The 18,508-nt window shown below is 45.6% G+C and overlaps 1 protein-coding gene and 1 long non-coding RNA gene across 2 annotated transcripts; one reads left to right on the forward strand and one right to left on the reverse strand.

Annotated features, from left to right (window-relative positions):
• Positions 1-7,632: 7,632 nt before the first annotated feature.
• On the forward strand, positions 7,633-10,960 carry LOC135371613 (zinc finger protein 227-like). The gene has a single exon (XM_064605602.1). The coding sequence runs from the start codon at positions 7,670-7,672 to the stop codon at positions 9,071-9,073; it is 1,404 nt and encodes a 467-aa protein (XP_064461672.1). The 5' UTR covers positions 7,633-7,669; the 3' UTR covers positions 9,074-10,960.
• A 5,182-nt stretch (positions 10,961-16,142) lies between these two features.
• Positions 16,143-17,378, reverse strand: LOC135371611 (uncharacterized). Its single transcript, XR_010415664.1, has 6 exons — positions 17,193-17,378; positions 16,917-17,007; positions 16,694-16,777; positions 16,466-16,495; positions 16,311-16,390; positions 16,143-16,249 (listed from the first exon to the last, which is right to left on the reverse strand). It is a non-coding gene; the product is annotated as an uncharacterized LOC135371611 (long non-coding RNA).
• Between the last annotated feature and the right edge of the window lie 1,130 nt (positions 17,379-18,508).

Consider the following 18,508-nt stretch of genomic DNA (forward strand, 5'->3'; position numbering starts at 1 on the left):
GGCTACGCACTTACGTGAACATGGAAGAAGCGTATAAATGTGTGCGATGATGCCGCATATTAGTGCACTCTCCGGGTAACATAACACTTGAGATTGGAGATAGATCAAAAGCCAGGGGAGACCATGAGGAAAACTTACACACGCTGACTTGACGTAACAATGAAACAAAATGTAATATGACGTTTCAGGTGCCTGTTCGGGCATCATCATCAGAATGAAACAAGAAACAGTTTGTCATTCGAGTTCTACTTATAGCTTAGTCATGACCTTGTAGCAGTCAGGTAGTGGCCCTGCCGTGGTCTTTGCATTGTGAAAGTCAAAAGAATGACCGGGTTGTAGCACGTGCTCGACACTTTCTGTGCGGTGATTCACTGCCGGTGCTTTTGATATCTGTTGCTGATGTTCTTTCAGTTTCGTGGCTTTCTTCCAGTTTCTCCCACGTAGCAGGCACTGCATTGTACAACACCAGATTCTTCGATGTGGGGCGCAGGGTCTTTGGGGTGACATAAAATATTATACAGTGTTTTGTTGGGTTTAAAGGCTGTGTGTATGCCAAGTGGTTTTAAAATTCTTCGCACAGCTTCTGATAGGCCCCCAACATAACGAATGCATACAATGTTTTCAGGAGTGGGGTTCTTCTCATGATCATCAGACGTCCTAGAAATGGTGCTTTTGACGAAGTCGACAGCGTAATGGTTCTTGGTGAGGATGTCACTTGATAGCTTACGTTCGGTTTCTCTTGCTTGGCGAGTGCTTCAAACTGCAGAATTTTAAAACCACTTGGCATACACAGAGCCTTTAAACCCACCAAAACACTGTATAATATTTTATGTCACCCCAAAGACCCAGCGCCCCATATGGAAGAATCTGGTGTTGTATACAGGTTGGAATGTGAACAATGCAGTGCCTGCTACGTGGGAGAATCTGGAAGAAACAAAGTCACGAGACTGAAAGAACATCAGCAACACATATCAAAACCACCGGCAGTGAATCACCGCACAGAACTTGTCGAGCACAATCTAAAAACAGGTCATTCTCTTGACTTTCACAATGCAAAGACCGTGGCACACGAGCATAGATGGGGTGTAAGAAAATTTTTGGAATCTTTGCACATTCACCGTAATGATAATGCATGTAACAGTCACAAAGGGCCACTACCTGATTTCTACAAGGTCATGACTAAGCTATAAGTAGAACTCGGATGGCATACTGTTTCTCGTTTCATTCTGATGATCATACCCGAACAGGCATCCGAAACGTCATACTATAACTGCAACTTAGCTGCTATTTTTGGCACATCAACTGGATTCCGTGCCACTACATCCAACGCACCGTTACGTCCATCATGCTCTTACATCCGAAAACGAGTCGTTACATCCACCCTGCTCTTACACACAAACGACTGTTACATCCAATTAGAGTTTACGTCCATTTCTGGCCGATACATCCATAAGTCAGTGCATACAACGAGCTGTTACATCCAATGAAAAACCATACACAACGAGCTGTTACGTCCATTGGGCCATTACATCCACAGACGTAGGAAAGTGTGGGACAGTGGTTATGGTTCCAATGCCAGCACAAAGAACGCAGGTGTAGCTGAACATAGACGCCTGTGTCAAACCTAGATGTTAACTCGGTACATCATGGATACTTCTTTGAATAGGAAAAAAGCTAACTAAATAAATAAAAAGAAGTGACCTGTAATACGGATTGACATTGATTAGTTCATCGACAGCTGCTACAATGCTTGGTACAACCACAAAACCAAGGTCGTTAGAGTGTGAGGCAGGTTACTGAGTTCTAAGCAATGCGCATTTGTGGCGCAACGTGCATATTAATAAAATGTTAGGTGTACAGCAGATGGCTTTTTGTATTGTCAACGGAGGGCACTTTGAAAATATAGAAAATCGCAATGCTGCGTCTGCATTCCGGGAAGTTATCTTTGTCACTGCTTTGCTGTCACCTTTATCGTTCGCTGTCTTCGCGCCATTCGTTGTCGTAAAGCAGTGTTGGTTGCTTTCTTACTTATGCCCAGTCCGGCCGTGCTGCCAGGAGGTTTTGCCTGGGTTTCCCCCGACAGTTTCCTTGGAAGTCGGCCTAGGACGCGCGCTGCTCCCATTAAATGGCGCATTGCGTTGGTCATGACGAGCGGCCCGCCCTCAGCGAGGCCAACTACGGCAAGCAGAATATGACACCAGCAGCTTTTTTACCTAATGCACAACTACCTATATTATTTCGTGAATATTTTGAGATTTGGGGATTTCAACTTGCGCACCAACCTTGTAATTCAGAACCTCACCTAATTTATTCTCTTACGACAGCAACTCTGTCAGTTACTTGTGAACATACCAAATCATAAAACAGCGCAATTTGACGGACTCTCACGGAAACAAACAAATGAACAAACAAAGAAACAAAAACATTCCAAAGATACGCCACGAAATATCTGTTACGGAGTGGCTGATTCCAAAACTGCATTGATGCCATATTAGTTAGGACACGACATATCCTGAAGCCGCTTATCCAACGAGCAGTTACGTCCAAAGGGCCACCAAGTACACCGTGCGGTTACATCCATACCGTGCCGTTATAGCCAACGAGCCGTTGCATCCAATGCGCCGATACGTCCACAGATGGATGTAACGCCGTGTTGGATGTAACGTCTCGTTGGGCGTAGCGACCCCAGACCCATCAACTGTAACTATAGCCCTGTTACTTTTTGTTTTACGAGTAACTTACCCAAGACTGGTCCAGCTAGTGTTCTCCTTGGAGGTGGCCGGTGAATAAATTGACTCCGTTATTGGGAGGGAGGATCTGTTGGAAATGTAAAGCCAGCATCGTTGAGGAAAAGGAAAAAGCGGTGTAAAATGACGAGCATTCTCTCTCTCTCTCTTTTTGTTGCTATGTATGGGAAGAGCTTCTACGGGCAACACAGGCGATGTGACATCTGGAGAGGAGGCACGAACAGTTTTCGCTGTAAACATGAACGAGATGAATAACTTGTATTTCTTTGTATAACTGCCTGAATAACTTAAATTAACTTGTATTTCTTTTCTTGGCAAAATAGATCTCTGCCTCAGAAACGTCATCATGATGTTGGTAAACAGACTGAAACCAAAACAAATTGGAAGGGGAGGGTTGGGCTCCACGAATGGGCACTTGTTCGCTGCCTCCTATTGAAAGAAAAGTAGGACTGAAGGTCTCGTCCCTTGCAGGGACCATCGTAATCCCATCAAGACCGTTGCTTTCGGGCACGACCTTGTTCACCCCTAGCTTCGAATCTACCATAATTTCACGCGTATAAGCCACACGGCACATAAGCCGCAGGGCCCGTTTTTACGAACATTTAAAAATTTTTTGGTCAGATAAGCCGAGGGCAGTACGACGCAACTGATTTGAGTGACAAAGGATGTATTGAGAAGGCCATAAACCCAGTTGTCCATACTCTGGGGTCAGCTCTACAGTTCTACCACGATCAGATTGTGCCCTTGTTGGGCGTTTTTCATGGCTTGATGGGTCAGTGGCCTTCCAGAAGACGTGAATCACTGTCACCACTTTTCGTTAAAGCTGCTTGAGGGAATGCACCAGGAAGGTAAGTCTACTCGAATATGGACGCGCCCCTGTTACGCATTGTTCGTGCATTGGCAGGGCGGTGCTGTTCCAGGGACACTGTCATCCCTTTCGTTAAAACCGGCGTATGGGGAAAATACAAAGGAAAAATAGTCACGAGATAAGCCGCAGTGGTGGATAAGTCGCAGAGCGCCCGTGAGAAAAAAAAATCGTGCATAAGCTGCGGCTAATACGCATAAAATTACGGTAGTTCAACTGTGCCGAATTGGTGGCTCTGTCGAATGCTACGATGTCATTTCTTTACAAACAGGGAGAGGTCTATAGTGCGGGCACTTCAAACACACACAGCAAAATGTGCTGTAGCGTATTATACAGTCGCTGGGACAGCGACTTGAGAGCCTCCTAGGAACTGACCAAGTGAGCTTCGATCACATGAAATATCTTTTCTGTCGGACCATTTCTTCTGTCTCTCATTTGTCATGCAACACTGCAGAAAACAGAACTCTTGAGCCTTCTGTGTTGTCCTGATGGTCGAGGACATAGTGCTCTTAGTAGAATACACCAGGCCGGTATTATACCGGCACGGCCGGGTATTTGGGTGCTGTGCCGGTTGCAGGTAGGAAGGTGATACAGGCAGCCTTTTGCCGGTATTTGTGGCTCAAGACCTTTCATAAGGGCTGTTACGGGATTTTCCCTTCAACATTCCACTACAGCCTGAATAAATCTGGAACACACACCCAGCTCCGCAGTCACCAGTCGTTTTCTTAGTGATTCATTCTTATTCATTGAGCGAGCACGCTCTCTCCCTCTATGTGTGTGTGTCTCGTCCACCCCTCACCTACTTTCCCTTTTCCACGAGCCTTTCCTCCTTTCCCTCTATTCCACGACCTCTCCCTCAGCCGGTATTTTTCGCAACGAAAGGTGGTAACCCTATGCAGAAGCGTATGTACGACTACCGTAGCAGACGACAGCAATAGGGTTTATTCACTGAAGTCACCTCGCCGGCATACTGTAGGTCTCTCAAAGTTATTTACCCGCATTTGTACGCTGCCATATGCTTTGTGGATGACTGTTAATGTCGAAAACATGGAAATTACTTGGATATGCTACAAATCACATGGCACAATAATTTTGAAACTCCAAATATACGGTGACTGCGATGTGGGTAATGACTTGGAAATGACCTACAATAGGGCGGCCGACTGCAGAACACCTGCTTGCTAGCGACAGTTGCGGTCTCCTACGGATGACGTCATGTAAATAAACCCTATAGCTCCTATGAAAATGCGTAGAATAATGATGATAACTAACCTGAGAATGAAACACCTGTGGAATATCCACCACTTGTACAGAAATACTGAGGTAAGCTGAAGTACAAAGTATTGTAGAAGTTGAGGAAGCAATAACTGGGACGATGAGTAGTGCCACCGCTACTTTCCAAAAAATGTGGCGCTGGGAAGGGGTGCCTATGACATGGTTATAATCTAGTAGATCACGGAAGAGACTGAGGCTCAAAAAGGGTTGCATCGGAGGTCGGTTGGGTTGAGATGCGTGGGAAATGTAAGAAAAACCACTGTCTGGGAAACACACACGAAAGGAACATCATTTGACAGGCTCAGAACCGCTAACTATGCATGGTTTATTTTCGTAAGCAACGTGCTCTTATATTGTTCCTCTTTTGTTTTTTACTCCTCTCGTGGTGAATGCTTATTGTGGTTGACTAATGGTGGACAAAAGGATACATGGACAAGAGAACTAAGATAACACAAGCGCTCGTGCCGGCTTACATCTGCTGTTCGTGTTCCTTTGACGCTTCGTTACAGTCAACCAGAAATAGTCACCAACTAGTCATGGAAATTGGAACCTGTAGAGGGACCTTGGATTGAGTCATCCCCTTTGCTCTCGAAATGGGGACACTCAGACATATATCCCCGCCAGCGGAGAATGTAGTCCATGCATTGACTGTGGGGGGTCTCAGATAATGTGGCGCATAATCGGATACGTGGAAGCCAAATCTTCTTTCTGGGAGTATTTAATGCGGTTTTTAAATAAACACTTACTCCTTCTCGATGTACATCGTCAGCGACACTTCATTTTGAAACACGATCAGTGTGCAATGGGGAGTGTAATACAAATTGTTGGTCTGAGCTGTAATCCTACTGTGCGCGCCGATGGCTGGCACTTCAGATTTGTGATGGGGGTGAGGAGGTCGTCTTGCGACTTCTAACTTGTCTCTGAAGATATATATGGTTGTTCTAAACAATCGTGTCAGCCATTTCTTAGAACGTTGTTCGTATGAGAGCCGAGTGAAAATGTACGAGAGATGACGCGGTCCCCAGTCGCTTCTGAAAATCGACACTCGCAAGAGCAGACGATTTCTGCATCCTATCACAGACCTTCCCGCAGGGCGACGTAGAAATTCTCATTGTTGTCAATACAGATTGTGGCATGCTCTGCAATATTTATCACTTTAATTCTGTTATTTAATAGCTGTGACGTGCTTTGCCGGGTAAATTTGCAGTATCCCATTTTGAACAAAGGGCAGTCCAGTGATACACTTTATGAGAGGGGCAACAATCCAGTCCCTCTTAGTATACGTTCTCTTGCAGTTGTCTTGCAAACCACATTTAAATTGTGCTTCGGCGTCGATTTTTAGGCGAAAAGAGTGTGTTTTGTCATCCTTGTTCGGCCTAGGAAAGACAGCGATCGTGAGCAAATATCAAGAAAACTGCAATGGATGGTAAAAAATTATCATGCTATAACAGAATGTTGTACTCACACCTCCCCATGAACATCCTTGCCCGCTCTTGATCCAACCTTGTTATGTCTCGTACGTGTTCGCCAAGATAAACTTCGGTGCTTGTAACGAAGATAAAACAAATAGGAACAGTGTCGGAAATCTAAAGTAGATGTTAGAGGACGTGTTATGCCCCAAACTTTTATGTCGATAGTGACGCTTGGTCTGTTTCTCTGCGGATAAATCGTGAAAATTAAAAAATAGCTGCCCTAAACGGCTATACCTGTGTTTCAGCTTCTTTCCGTCAGATGACGAAAGGGTCGAACGCGGAGTTGCAGAGTACGATTCTGCATTCAGTTCCACTTGTTCAGATTTCGATGTCGTCTGCAACGCCGCGTTCGACCGTTTTGCCATCTGACGGAAAGGAGCTGAAACACAGGTATAGCGGACTTGGCAGCGGCGGTTTTCTAATTTTCACGATTTATCCGCAAAGGAACGGACCAAATGGCAGTATCGACATAAAATTTTGGAGCATTATACATCCTCTAACATATACTTTTGCTCCCCGACACTGTTCTTATTTGTTTTATCTTCGTTACAAACCCCGAAGTTTATCTTGGCGAACCCTGTATATATATATAATACAGGGATTTCTGTGATACCTGGAGTCTGTTCCAACACTCGGTTCTGGGGTCAATCATTTCTGCTAGCAAGCACTTCTGCCGTTCTGGATCTTCACGACATGCCCGTCTACATCCACACGTTGCCCATAGAGGCGGATGCAAAATCTGTTATGTTCGCACATCGTATGGGAATATCCTATAGACCATTTCACCGTTCGCAAACAAACGATGCAAACTGGAAGACCAACGGGGAACAAAACAGGTTAACGTGCGCTGGTGCTACCTGGTGGCGTGGAGCTATCAAAAGCATCTTCGCAAAAGCAGCTGTAACCGCAAGTCCAATGGGACGCACATCCAGCTGTCGCGCGTTGACGCACCCTGGCATGGCGGAACGGCCTGTTCAATGTAATCCAATCTAGTTTCCCCAAAATGTCGGCACCCAGTGAACACAGGTAGAGGTGTGCAAACGCCCTCACAATATTTGCCTTCACCTCAGTTTTTGTCCCAGATGTTTTTCCTCACCTCACTTTACCTCACAGCAAATACCGCAGGGAGTCCCAAGGACGATTATTTGCTGTGGCGGACATGCATAGTGTGACCGCAAAAGTGATACCGTAGGGTTTTTCCAATATTTGTCAATTAGAGATGCGCCCGTGCTGCTAAGGCCTCTGAATGTCCCATTTCCGAAATTTCAGCAGCAAGAGAGAGTCCCACTACTCCTCCATCGGATGCTCAGATGGGAGAGACGGGTATTGGGTGCGACATCTGTTCCTCTGTTCCTGGGTTCTCATGGTCTGGGAGTGACGAGAACCACGTGTCGAAGCATACAGACGAGAAGCTATGCAAGTCCAATCTCTGTTCTGCACAGTTCCGGCGGAGCACGAGCCCATGGTGTCACAAGCGAGCACATACGGGCCAGAAGCCGCACAAGAGTGATCTCCGCCTTGCGGAGTTCAGCCAGAGCCGCCACCTACAGTATCACAGGCGGACACACACGGGCGAGAAGCCATACAAGTGTGATGTCTGCCCTGCAGAGTTCAGCCAGAGCGGGAACCTACACCAGCACAAGCGGGCACACACGGGCGAGAAGCCATACAAGTGCGATGTCTGCCCTGCAGAGTTCAGCAGGAGCGGGAACCTACAGCAGCACAAGCGTACACATACGGGCGAAAAGCCGTACAAGTGCAATGTCTGCCCTGCACAGTTCAGCACGAATGTCCAGCTACAGTATCACAGGCGGACACACACGGGCGAGAAGCCATACAAGTGCGATGTCTGCGCGGCAGGGTTCAGCCGGAGTGGGAGCCTACAGCGTCACAGCCGGACACACACGGGTGAGAAGTCATACAAGTGTGACGTCTGCCCTGCAGAGTTCAGCCAGAGTGGGAACCTACACCAGCACAAGAGGACACACACGGGCGAGAAGCCATACAAGTGCGTTGTCTGCGCAGCAGGGTTCAGCCGGAGTGGGAGCCTACAGTATCACAGGCGGACACACACGGGTGAGAAGCCATACAAGTGCGATGTCTGCCCTGCAGAGTTCAGACAGAGCGGGAACCTACACCAGCACAAGCTGACACACACGGGCGAGAAGCCGTACAAGTGCGATGTCTGCCCTGCACAGTTCAGCACGAGTCTCCAGCTACGGTATCACAGGCGGACACACACGGGTGCGAAGCCATACAAGTGCGATGTCTGCCCTGCAGAGTTCAGCCAGAGCGGGAACCTACACCAGCACAAGTGGACACACACGGGTGAGAAGCCGTACAAGTGCGATGTCTGCCCTGCACAGTTCAACACGAGTGTTCACCTACAGTATCACAGGCGGACACACACAGGCGAGAAGCCATACAAGTGTGATGTCTGCCCTGCAGAGTTCAGCCAGAGCGGGAACCTACACCAGCACAAGCAGATACACACGGGCGAGAAGCCATACAAGTGCGATGTCTGCCCTGCAGAGTTCAGCAGGAGCGGGAACCTACAGCAGCACAAGCGTACACATACGGGCGAAAAGCCATACAAGTGCGATGTCTGCCCTGCAGAGTTCAGCCAGAGCGGGAACCTACACCAGCACAAGTGGACACACACACACGGACGGGCGAGGAGCCATACAAGTGCGATGTTTATCCTGCCGAGTTGAGCAAGAGCACGAAGCTGTGGAACCACAAGTGCAGGCACGAGGGCGAGAAGCCATACAAGCGCGATGTCTCTCTTGCAGACTTCAGCCAGAACACAAGTACGTCTTTTTACGAGGGAAAACGCACGTGTAAGAAGCTGTACGAGTGCAGTCCCCTCTCTTGCAAAGTTCAGCCATGGCAATGATCTTGCGGCACTATGTGCAGGGTCGAAGCCATACACAAGTGCCATGTCTACCGTGCAGAGTCCAGCCAGAACACAAATCTGAACAATTATAAATGCGCACACACGGGCCAGAAGCCATACAGGTGCGAGTTCTGACCTGCAGGGTCACCCACAGAACGAATTGCGATGTCACAAGCAGACACATATGACAGAGGATCCCTACAAGTGGGATGTGCGTCTTGCAGAGTTCAGCCACAGCATGGGCCTGTGGCATCACAAGTAGACACCGACAGATATGTGAAACCATACAGAAGTATTCTCTGTTCTACAAACTTGGCATAGCATTCCGCATGCTGATTCCACTAACATATCTGAAATGTCGTGCCGCAATAGAGTTGAATTGCACAGAAACTTTGAAGATCCCTTGCTCCCATTGCACCACGCTTAAAGTTGAATGGAATCAATTACTGCGTATAGTACCTTCCAAGGGGGACGTGTTTATTAAAGAACAGATGAAGATAACAAACAACATATATACATATTCTGATGATGAAGTGGGGAGGTTTTCCATAGCTAGGGTGTCTAATATGAGTGGTGACAATGATAAGTGGTGACGATGAGAGGTGACTGGAATGATCGGAGCTGCGGTGGCGATGCTGAATGTGATCGTGATGGTGGAAATGTCCAAATATAACAAAACATAGGCTAGACTCATCAATAGACCGTATTGACAAATATAATAGAAGTCAGCTGGTGCATGCAACATCAAAACGGAAGTGTGGTTCTGCCATACTGTAGCATGAGCTCGTGAACAAATTGTACATGGCCTCATGACCGTGTCAACTACTTAAAAGAAAGTTAACTTACGTTAACATGAGTACGGATTTGTCCAGCCAGTGCAGCAGTTTATATACACACTGTAACCGTTTTCATGTCTTGAAAGGTGTAATAACGTGCAGTGCGTATACCTTTTTCGGTGTAATTTTGGTAAGATCATAATGGAGCACAGTTTCGCACTAGTTTTCTTTACTCAAATGTTGTGTGTTCTCCAAAAATTCAGTCTTGCAACGTCTCAACATTGTTGAACAGTATTGTAGACACTTGCACGTGCTCGATTATCGGTAGCGATGCACATATGCATTAGCACCAAGACATAATGAAAGCAAGATTTGCACTGACACTTGACCTTTTCTAATGCTTTCCGAATTTTTAAAATATCATCCTGGAGGTACAATGTTACACAACCAGGTTGAATGTGCATAGCGCTCACCTTTAAAGGTGTGAAAAAGTTTACAGTGCACTGAGCACACAAGCACATGGAAGAACATGCACCCATATGTTAGCAGTAGCTATCGTGCTTTTTTGCGTTATTGACAGCTGCCGTGTGACTGCATTGCTTTTCTGTGCTCATTTATTGACTGTGGATACAGACAACAGTAGTAAACGACGCTAAACGAGCACCCCTGTTGCACTAGCTCTCCTTCTTTTACTTTGTTGATAGCTGTCATATGGCCACAGAGTTTGTCCATGTGCTCATGTGTTCAGTGTGAATATACCGCTAAACAACAACAAAAAAGTGTCCTTTTTGTGTCTCCTGAAGCTCAAGGCTTTTCTTTCAAACAAAAATGTATGCATGCTGTTCGGCATCTTTTTGTGAGTAGGAGTGTTGGAAATTACTCGACGACACTGCAGCTTTACACTGATGTGATCTGTGCACTCTTTATTGTATGGCACTCTGTTGTGCACTCTGTATTGTAAACCTTAAGAATGGAAAAACACACCCCTGTGGAGTCATGCCACATGATTTATCATATCCACCTGCATCCACATTGCAATTATGCTCCTATTTATGGCGAATGCCAGAATGCCTCTATTTCGGCTGTGTTGTGCCTGTCTTGAACGTCTTCTGAATAGCTGAGTTCAAAAATGGTAGTAAACCAAACAAGTAACCACTCCTAATATACATAAGCATAGTACTTCAGTGCACTTTCAATTATATTGCAACTTGTTCTCCTTACCACGGCTCCTTACACACGCTCAGATGCATGCTAAGCATCCACGTTTTTTTTCTTTGTGACATGTCCTGTACATTACCTACGCAGAACAGGTACTCTCATTTCACACCAGCTGTCCTCTGCCTTGACTCGCACTCTACCCCTAACTGTGGAGCAGTGAGTGGAGGGTGAATAGAATGTGGGGATACTACGGTCACAAAGTTCTTAGGTAACTAAGGATGTGTCATCAGCATCATGATAAATGATGATTCTAACATCTATGAATCTGTCACTCGAAACAGTGCCTGAATGCTGTTGAAACACGAGACACCATGACATACATTTATTGCTGGAAAGCTTCCTTCCTCCTCATCATCACCAGGAGAATATGTGGCATTTAATGCTACCATGAGATCTTTGGGCATGGTGACGGAAGAATTGGTGGGCGTGTGGATGACGAGGGTGATGGTGCGGATAAGGCATGTTGCGTCGCCAGTCGTCATGTGCATGTGGTAGTGGCTGATGAGAAACCTCACGAAGTCGAGGCCTTCGTCCTGCAGGCACAAACTGTCCTGCAGGACATCGCAGACGATATTTATGGCCTCCGTCAGGTATCCGTGGACGCGGTGGCAGGTCACCAGTTCTTTCTGGAGGCTGTTAAAGTGATACGGTGGTTCGGCATTTCACTTTCAGGTGAGTAACCGTTCAATCGAATCACAAGAACGCAGTTACGAGGAATGTGTGTTATATCTTGATTCGGATGGTGGCTCATGGTAGCAGCAGGGGTGCATATATATATAATTGCATTCAATAGATTTACTAAGGCGATGCTGTCAATGACTAGTGCAGATATAGCTAGGATACGTGTGGAATACCTTCTCGAGTACGAGCCGCACTCTGTACATAGTCTTCCTAACTCATTGTCGTCTCTCTAGAGAATTTCTTTCTACACGAGAATGGTAATCAAGTATAATTACCGCTTATTATATTAGCGGCAACAATCGTTACCGTTTAGAGAATTGTGTTTAGTCTGCAACTCTCTCTGAGAATTTCAAATAAAATGAACTCGCAAGGTCAATGTTAATCCGCCACTTGCGAAAAAAAAAAAAACGTCGCATGCGCACATCCCCCCCCTCCCTAGTGCTTCTCGCCGGGTTTCGAACTGGCTGGAAAACAGACGCCATATAGGTAATATGCAAAATTACTTTCACGTCGGGCAACACTGGTTAGGACTTTTTGGTCGGCCATCTTGGTGGAGTCAGGATTTGGGAGTTGCGTATGGGACGCCGGCCGGTTTAGCTGGCGGCCGAAATGACTGAACTGCGACGTTTACCTATGTATGATGACAACATGTGGAAAAACGACTTAGGCGCTCTGCCACACCTGTCAGAGGATACGTTACAGAGTTTTTGTGCTCTTTCGGCACCGCCGTGACTGTAGCAAAACAAGTCCTACGCCTTCGCCGTGGAAGTGTACACCACTGCCTTCTTCACTACTCACGAACAACTGTGACTCGAGATACGTGAACTGCTGTTTTGTAGTGGAGCACCTTGACCACAATATTGACTAGCACGCGCAATCGTGCTCGAGCAACCGCCCGGTATTCGGTGTTTTAGTGCATGCGCGATTCACGTGTGTTCGAAGTGACGGCTGTTTTCCTTCTTCACCACTACGATAAAATGTGCGTCCGCCGAAGTTTCGCGACACACTTTTGTGTATCGTACGCTATACGTAAGCGCTCTTTCTATGACCTTCTGAGTTAAAAAAGAAGAGAAAAGCAAAATAAACAGACTGTGCTATCAGCGCAAGGATGTGAAGAGTGTGTTCCCAAAGAACACACGCGGTCCTCAGGACGTCCCCACAGTGTAATCGTGTCCTCGTCCTTCGATGTTATCCTCAGGACGTCCTGAGGATAACACTCTCGGATTGTCCGTGAAGAGTCATTCAGGTACGTCCTGTGCCCGTACCTGTGGGTAGCTAGCGGGACGAGAAATATTACTTTGTTTAGTTTACCTGAGAGTGATATTAAACGGTAGGAACAACTTATTTATTTACACATGGTAAACAAGACTTTCGTGCACGAGTCTGCACTTCTTCAGGTTACAAAAATATAAACATGGTACAGGCACATATATACAGTTGAAGGGGGAGTTCTGGCATGAGAGGGTAACAGGTTGATGGAAAGGATGCAAACACAGATAAAAATCAAAAGAACATAAATACAAAAGCAGGGGTATCAGAAGCGAAACATAACGCGAGCCCAAGGGCTTATACACAGGAAACGAGAACACTTGTTGGTGACGTTCGAGGAATTAAGGATAAAAAGGGGGGCGTTATGGCGACGGAATGAGGACACAGGTGCGGAGTACAAAGGTGACCAGTGAACCGTGAGAAAGTGAAGACGGAGGTGGTCTCAGGAGAGAGACAAACGAAGAAAATGTGGAAATTGGAGAGTTGTGTGTGTGTGTGTGTTTATCATTATCTTTTTTTATTTGAAAAATTATATTTACTTATTTACTTATTATTATATTTAATTATATTTTTATTATAAAATTATATTTTACGGCCATAAATCAGATATTGTTAATAACCATCCTACACCCGTTTCTACACATTTTAACCTTCCTGGACACGCTTTAGGTACAGACCTCAAAATCGTTATCCTTGAATCGGGTTATAACAGTGACATGAAGCGCAAAAATCGCGAATCCTTTTTAATTGCAAAATTCCAGTCTCTGAAGCCTCATGGTTTGAACATCCACGCAGGCCCACTACAATTATTGAACCCGTAAATATAATTTTTCAAATAAAAAAAGATAATGATAAACACACACACACACACAACTCTCCAATTTCCACATTTTCTTCGTTTGTCTCTCTCCTGAGACCACCTCCGTCTTCACTTTCTCACGGTTCACTGGTCACCTTTGTACTCCGCACCTGTGTCCTCATTCCGTCGCCATAACGCCCCCCTTTTTATCCTTAATTCCTCGAACGTCACCAACAAGTGTTCTCGTTTCCTGTGTATAAGCCCTTGGGCTCGCGTTATGTTTCGCTTCTGATACCCCTGCTTTTGTATTTATGTTCTTTTGATTTTTATCTGTGTTTGCATCCTTTCCATCAACCTGTTACCCTCTCATGCCAGAACTCCCCCTTCAACTGTATATATGTGCCTGTACCATGTTTATATTTTTGTAACCTGAAGAAGTGCAGACTCGTGCACGAAAGTCTTGTTTACCATGTGTAAATAAATAAGTTGTTCCTACCGTTTAATATCACTCTTTGATTTTCTCACCACCGGCAACTTGACATCGCCTATTTTTTCTGCCTTCGTATCTTTTAGTTTACCTGTTCAGACTTTCTAAACACATTTGTTTTCTTTTTGGGCCAATCCTGGGACCTGATTGACATTTTTCTGAAATAAAGGGTGGTCCAGGGTAAAATTCCCTGCATCTAAAAAGGATGACTGTCTCTGATAAATGGAGCGCATTACTCGTGGAATTGAGAGAAACGCGCGATTCTGTCCCACTGCTTTTGACTTTCAAAGCTCCTACCTGAACGTCTCAAACCAAAAGGAGTAAGAAACATAGCCTTTGCATTGATGTGGACCTAATACTTCAATCAATTCCTCGCTTTGAGTATTCTTTCTTTGCGTAATCGAAAGAAACATGGATAGCTCTCCCTTCGTTTTGTGTCACAGAAGAGCAGGACTCTCGAATGTACGGAGTATCGCGTTATAAGCAATAACCGTGTCTGTTTTGGCTTCGGAAGAGAATTGTAGTACCGTAATTTCACGCGTATAGGCCGCACCGCAGATAAGCCGCAGGACGCGTTTTTTGGGACGTTTTGAAAATTTTCTGGCAGATAAGCCGCACCCGCAGATAAGCCGCGGGCAATACGAGACGACTGATTTGTGCGACAAAGGAGACCATAGAGAAGGCCATAAACCCTGTGGTCCATACTCCGGGATCGGCACAGTGTACAACAGAGGAGGTCAGTTTTGGAGTTCTACCAAGATCGGATTGTGCCCTTGTCGGGTGTTTTTCGTCGACTGATGGGTCAGTGATCTTCCAGAAGACGTGAATCACTGTCACCACTTTCCTTAAATCTGCTTGGGGGAATGCACCAGGAAGATCAATCTACTCGAATGTGGACCCGTCCCTGTTACGCACTGTTCGTGCATCGGCAGGGCAGTGCTGTTCCAGAGACACTGTCGGCAGTTTCGTTAAAATCGGCGTATGGGGAAAATACCAGGAAAAAATAGTCATCAGATAAGCCGCACCGGTGGATAAGCCGCAGGGCGCCCGTGAGAAAAAAAAATCGCGCATAAGCCGCGGCTAATACGCGTGAAAATACGGTACCTTTCGGAGTGGGTTTCTCGGACTTCGTGCCCCTGACAAGATTTTTTTTTGCGTCTTTTATATTTCTCTCTGCTTTCTCTTTAAACCGCTGCGCTCGTTATCCGTTATGAATTGTACTAGAAACAAACAGCGAGATTGTATTGCCGAACCCAGGTGAAAAAATTCCCTAAGTGGATCCGCTTGCAAGTCGGTTATGGAACCAGGAATTGATTGCTAGCTTGGAATGTATTTCTAGCTAGGAATGAATTCCAGCTAGGAATTGCTTTCCAGCTGGAAACACGTTTCTATTTTCAAATGGATCCACTTGCAAGGCGGTTATGGAACCAGGAATCGATTCCGAGCTAGGAATCGATTCCGAGGTTCCTTCGGAACCCACTTGCAAGTAGTTTATTGAAGCCGAGCCAGGTTTCAGCATCAGTTTCTATTCTGAACTGCTGTTGCGGCTCTGCAGGAGAGCCAGCCTGTGCTGCTAGCCTGGAATATGTACAGAAGCCAGGAAGGAAGATGTGATATTTCCTCCTCTTTCTTTCCACAAAGCTGCTGCCAGTATGTGGCCTGTTCATTAGCCTTCTTTACTTCAGCAGCTGACACAATACATTCAGAGTCCGAAACGTCTGACTCGGAGAAGTCTTCGCTGTCGTGGTGTTTTTTTCTTCCCACCTAGATGCAAAATGAACAAACGTAAATATACCGTGAGCATATAAAATATGGACGAATTTACATCAGTTCTTGGTGCCCCATGGGCTTCGGCGGCGTTCTTTTTTGCATTCTGTAGACTGCACTGAACCGATTTTTTGGCATCTCAAAGAAATACATGTCACGAATTGGTACTAATAGACATCAATGCTACTTCACCTGAAGATGACTTAGACTCACCAACTGTCAGCAATCCTGTCCATCCCAAAGCTGCAACACAAGACAGAAACAATGAGTGAATAGGACTGCTGCTTTTTCACTTGTCGTCCGTGTCCTCTGTTACTGCTTCGAGATGAATAGTAAACTCCAAGTTCCCCACATTCCTACTTTAGTATCTACAATCCTATTTTGTGCACTTCACAACATTATACCCGCCTGATAGCCAGTAAAAAGTGCTTCTGTCCATACCCAATTGTGAGTGAACTGGGAATTCTGTGGGAACTGTGTAGCAGCTTTGCTGATTTTTGCCAGGCCCCCAGTATTCATGTATTTCTGCATGAGTATAAATAAAGACAACAACAACAATAATAATAACAATTCAGTTTCATTGAAAAAACCCGTAGAAAAACATGTTGCAAAAGTACACCTAATGCCATGCATAAAATTGTAAATGTTTTGCTGCAACACTCACGCAGCGTTTCTCACTTCAGTCGCGCTGGCCCTTATTCCGCACGATTCATAGTATCTTGCAAGCGTCCTCCATTTTTATGACGAACTGCCAGCTAAAAGACAAGACACATAACAAAGTCAGTTACAAGCATGCGCAGGGGCTCTTGGAGTTCCCCCACTAGCTAGCGTGCACTTGCGCTATTTTAAATAACAGTATAAATATAACAGTGAGTAGATCATGGAGTAGATCTACACATTCAGATAAACGTGCATAAATATCAAATCATAAACTACTCACCATCGTAATTGCAGTCACATGCGTCGCTCGTAGTTTTTCGTGATTTAGCTGGTGCAGAATTTGTAGAGACAAAGAAACTATGCAAAATGCAGCACTTGACTGTAGAGATTCAAAGACATTCACGTTTTTTGCCCGACTTGAAGAGTTGAAAGACGGGAACTGCTACCACCCATCTACCGCTCGCGACATTTCAAAACACGTACTGATGCAGATGGCGCTCAGTCTGCTCCACTTGTCGACAACGAGGCCGTTAAAGTTTCGGTTTCAAACTAAAGTGAAAATTACGCCAAAGTTCGATTTCGGTACTCTGCGAGAATGTTTCTGGTATATTTACCGACAAAAAGTAACTCGGGCGAATTGCGGTAGGGCCATAAACAATTGATATATTATAGAATGTAAATGGAGATTATCATTTATGTTGCAAAAACGCCCGATGGACCCGGTGCACGTATCTGCTGTATGCACCTGAAAGGAATGCAGAGCGTTTTCAATTCACCCCGATGAAGGTTTGCAAATATTTCTAGGGCAGGTGTCAAAATTACAGTGGACCAGCAGGGATAAGTTCACTTGCCAGCGAAGTGGAATACAACATCCACTTCGCACTCTAGAACTAGATGGCAGGCAAGTTGGAAACCACTTGGCAGTCAAGTGGAACCAGATGGAAGCACATCCAGTTCAGCTGGAGCCTGAATGATACCAGTTGGAAACCATTTGGCAGTCAAGTGGAACCAGATGGCAGGCAGATCCAGTTCAACTGGAGACTGGGTAAAGCCAGTTGGAAACCACTTGGCAATCAAGTGGAACCACTTCACTCTAAACCGGAAACAATTTGTTCCACTTTAAACCATTTTGGCATGCAAATGGATCCACTTCAGATTCCAGTTCAGATTTTCACCTGGGAAGCTACCACAAGAGCTGAGAAGCCACGTAGACAAAATTGTAACTGTGTGTGCTGTACTCGTGAATATGCAGAAGCCAATATTTAAGATGTAAAAGACTCAGTGCAGGCCTGTGTACATGCTTGAAATGACCTAGGTTTGACGACCATCCCCTGTTATTCGTATTTCAGTATGTTCATTTCATGTACTGCAGAGGACACGGTTGTCTAAAATCAGCACTCCATGGTTTATCCCATCTAAAGTCTCCAGGTAAAGGCTATTTCTTTCAAGTAATAAACATGTGCAGCACATGGTCCACCTTCAAATACAATATTGGCACAACACTTTCAATCACAACAGAGCTAGTATGGGACAGCGAAATACTGACAGGCGACTTTAGCTAACCGTGTCCTCAACAATACAGTTCAAAAGGAACCG

This window comes from Ornithodoros turicata, unplaced genomic scaffold, assembly GCF_037126465.1.
Source record: "Ornithodoros turicata isolate Travis unplaced genomic scaffold, ASM3712646v1 Chromosome117, whole genome shotgun sequence".
NCBI classification, from domain to species: Eukaryota; Metazoa; Arthropoda; class Arachnida; order Ixodida; family Argasidae; genus Ornithodoros; species Ornithodoros turicata.

Coding starts and splice junctions, on each gene's coding strand:
- LOC135371613 (XM_064605602.1), top strand. CDS start 7,670: ATGGGAGAGACGGGTATTGGGTGCGACATCTGTTCCTCTGTTCCTGGG.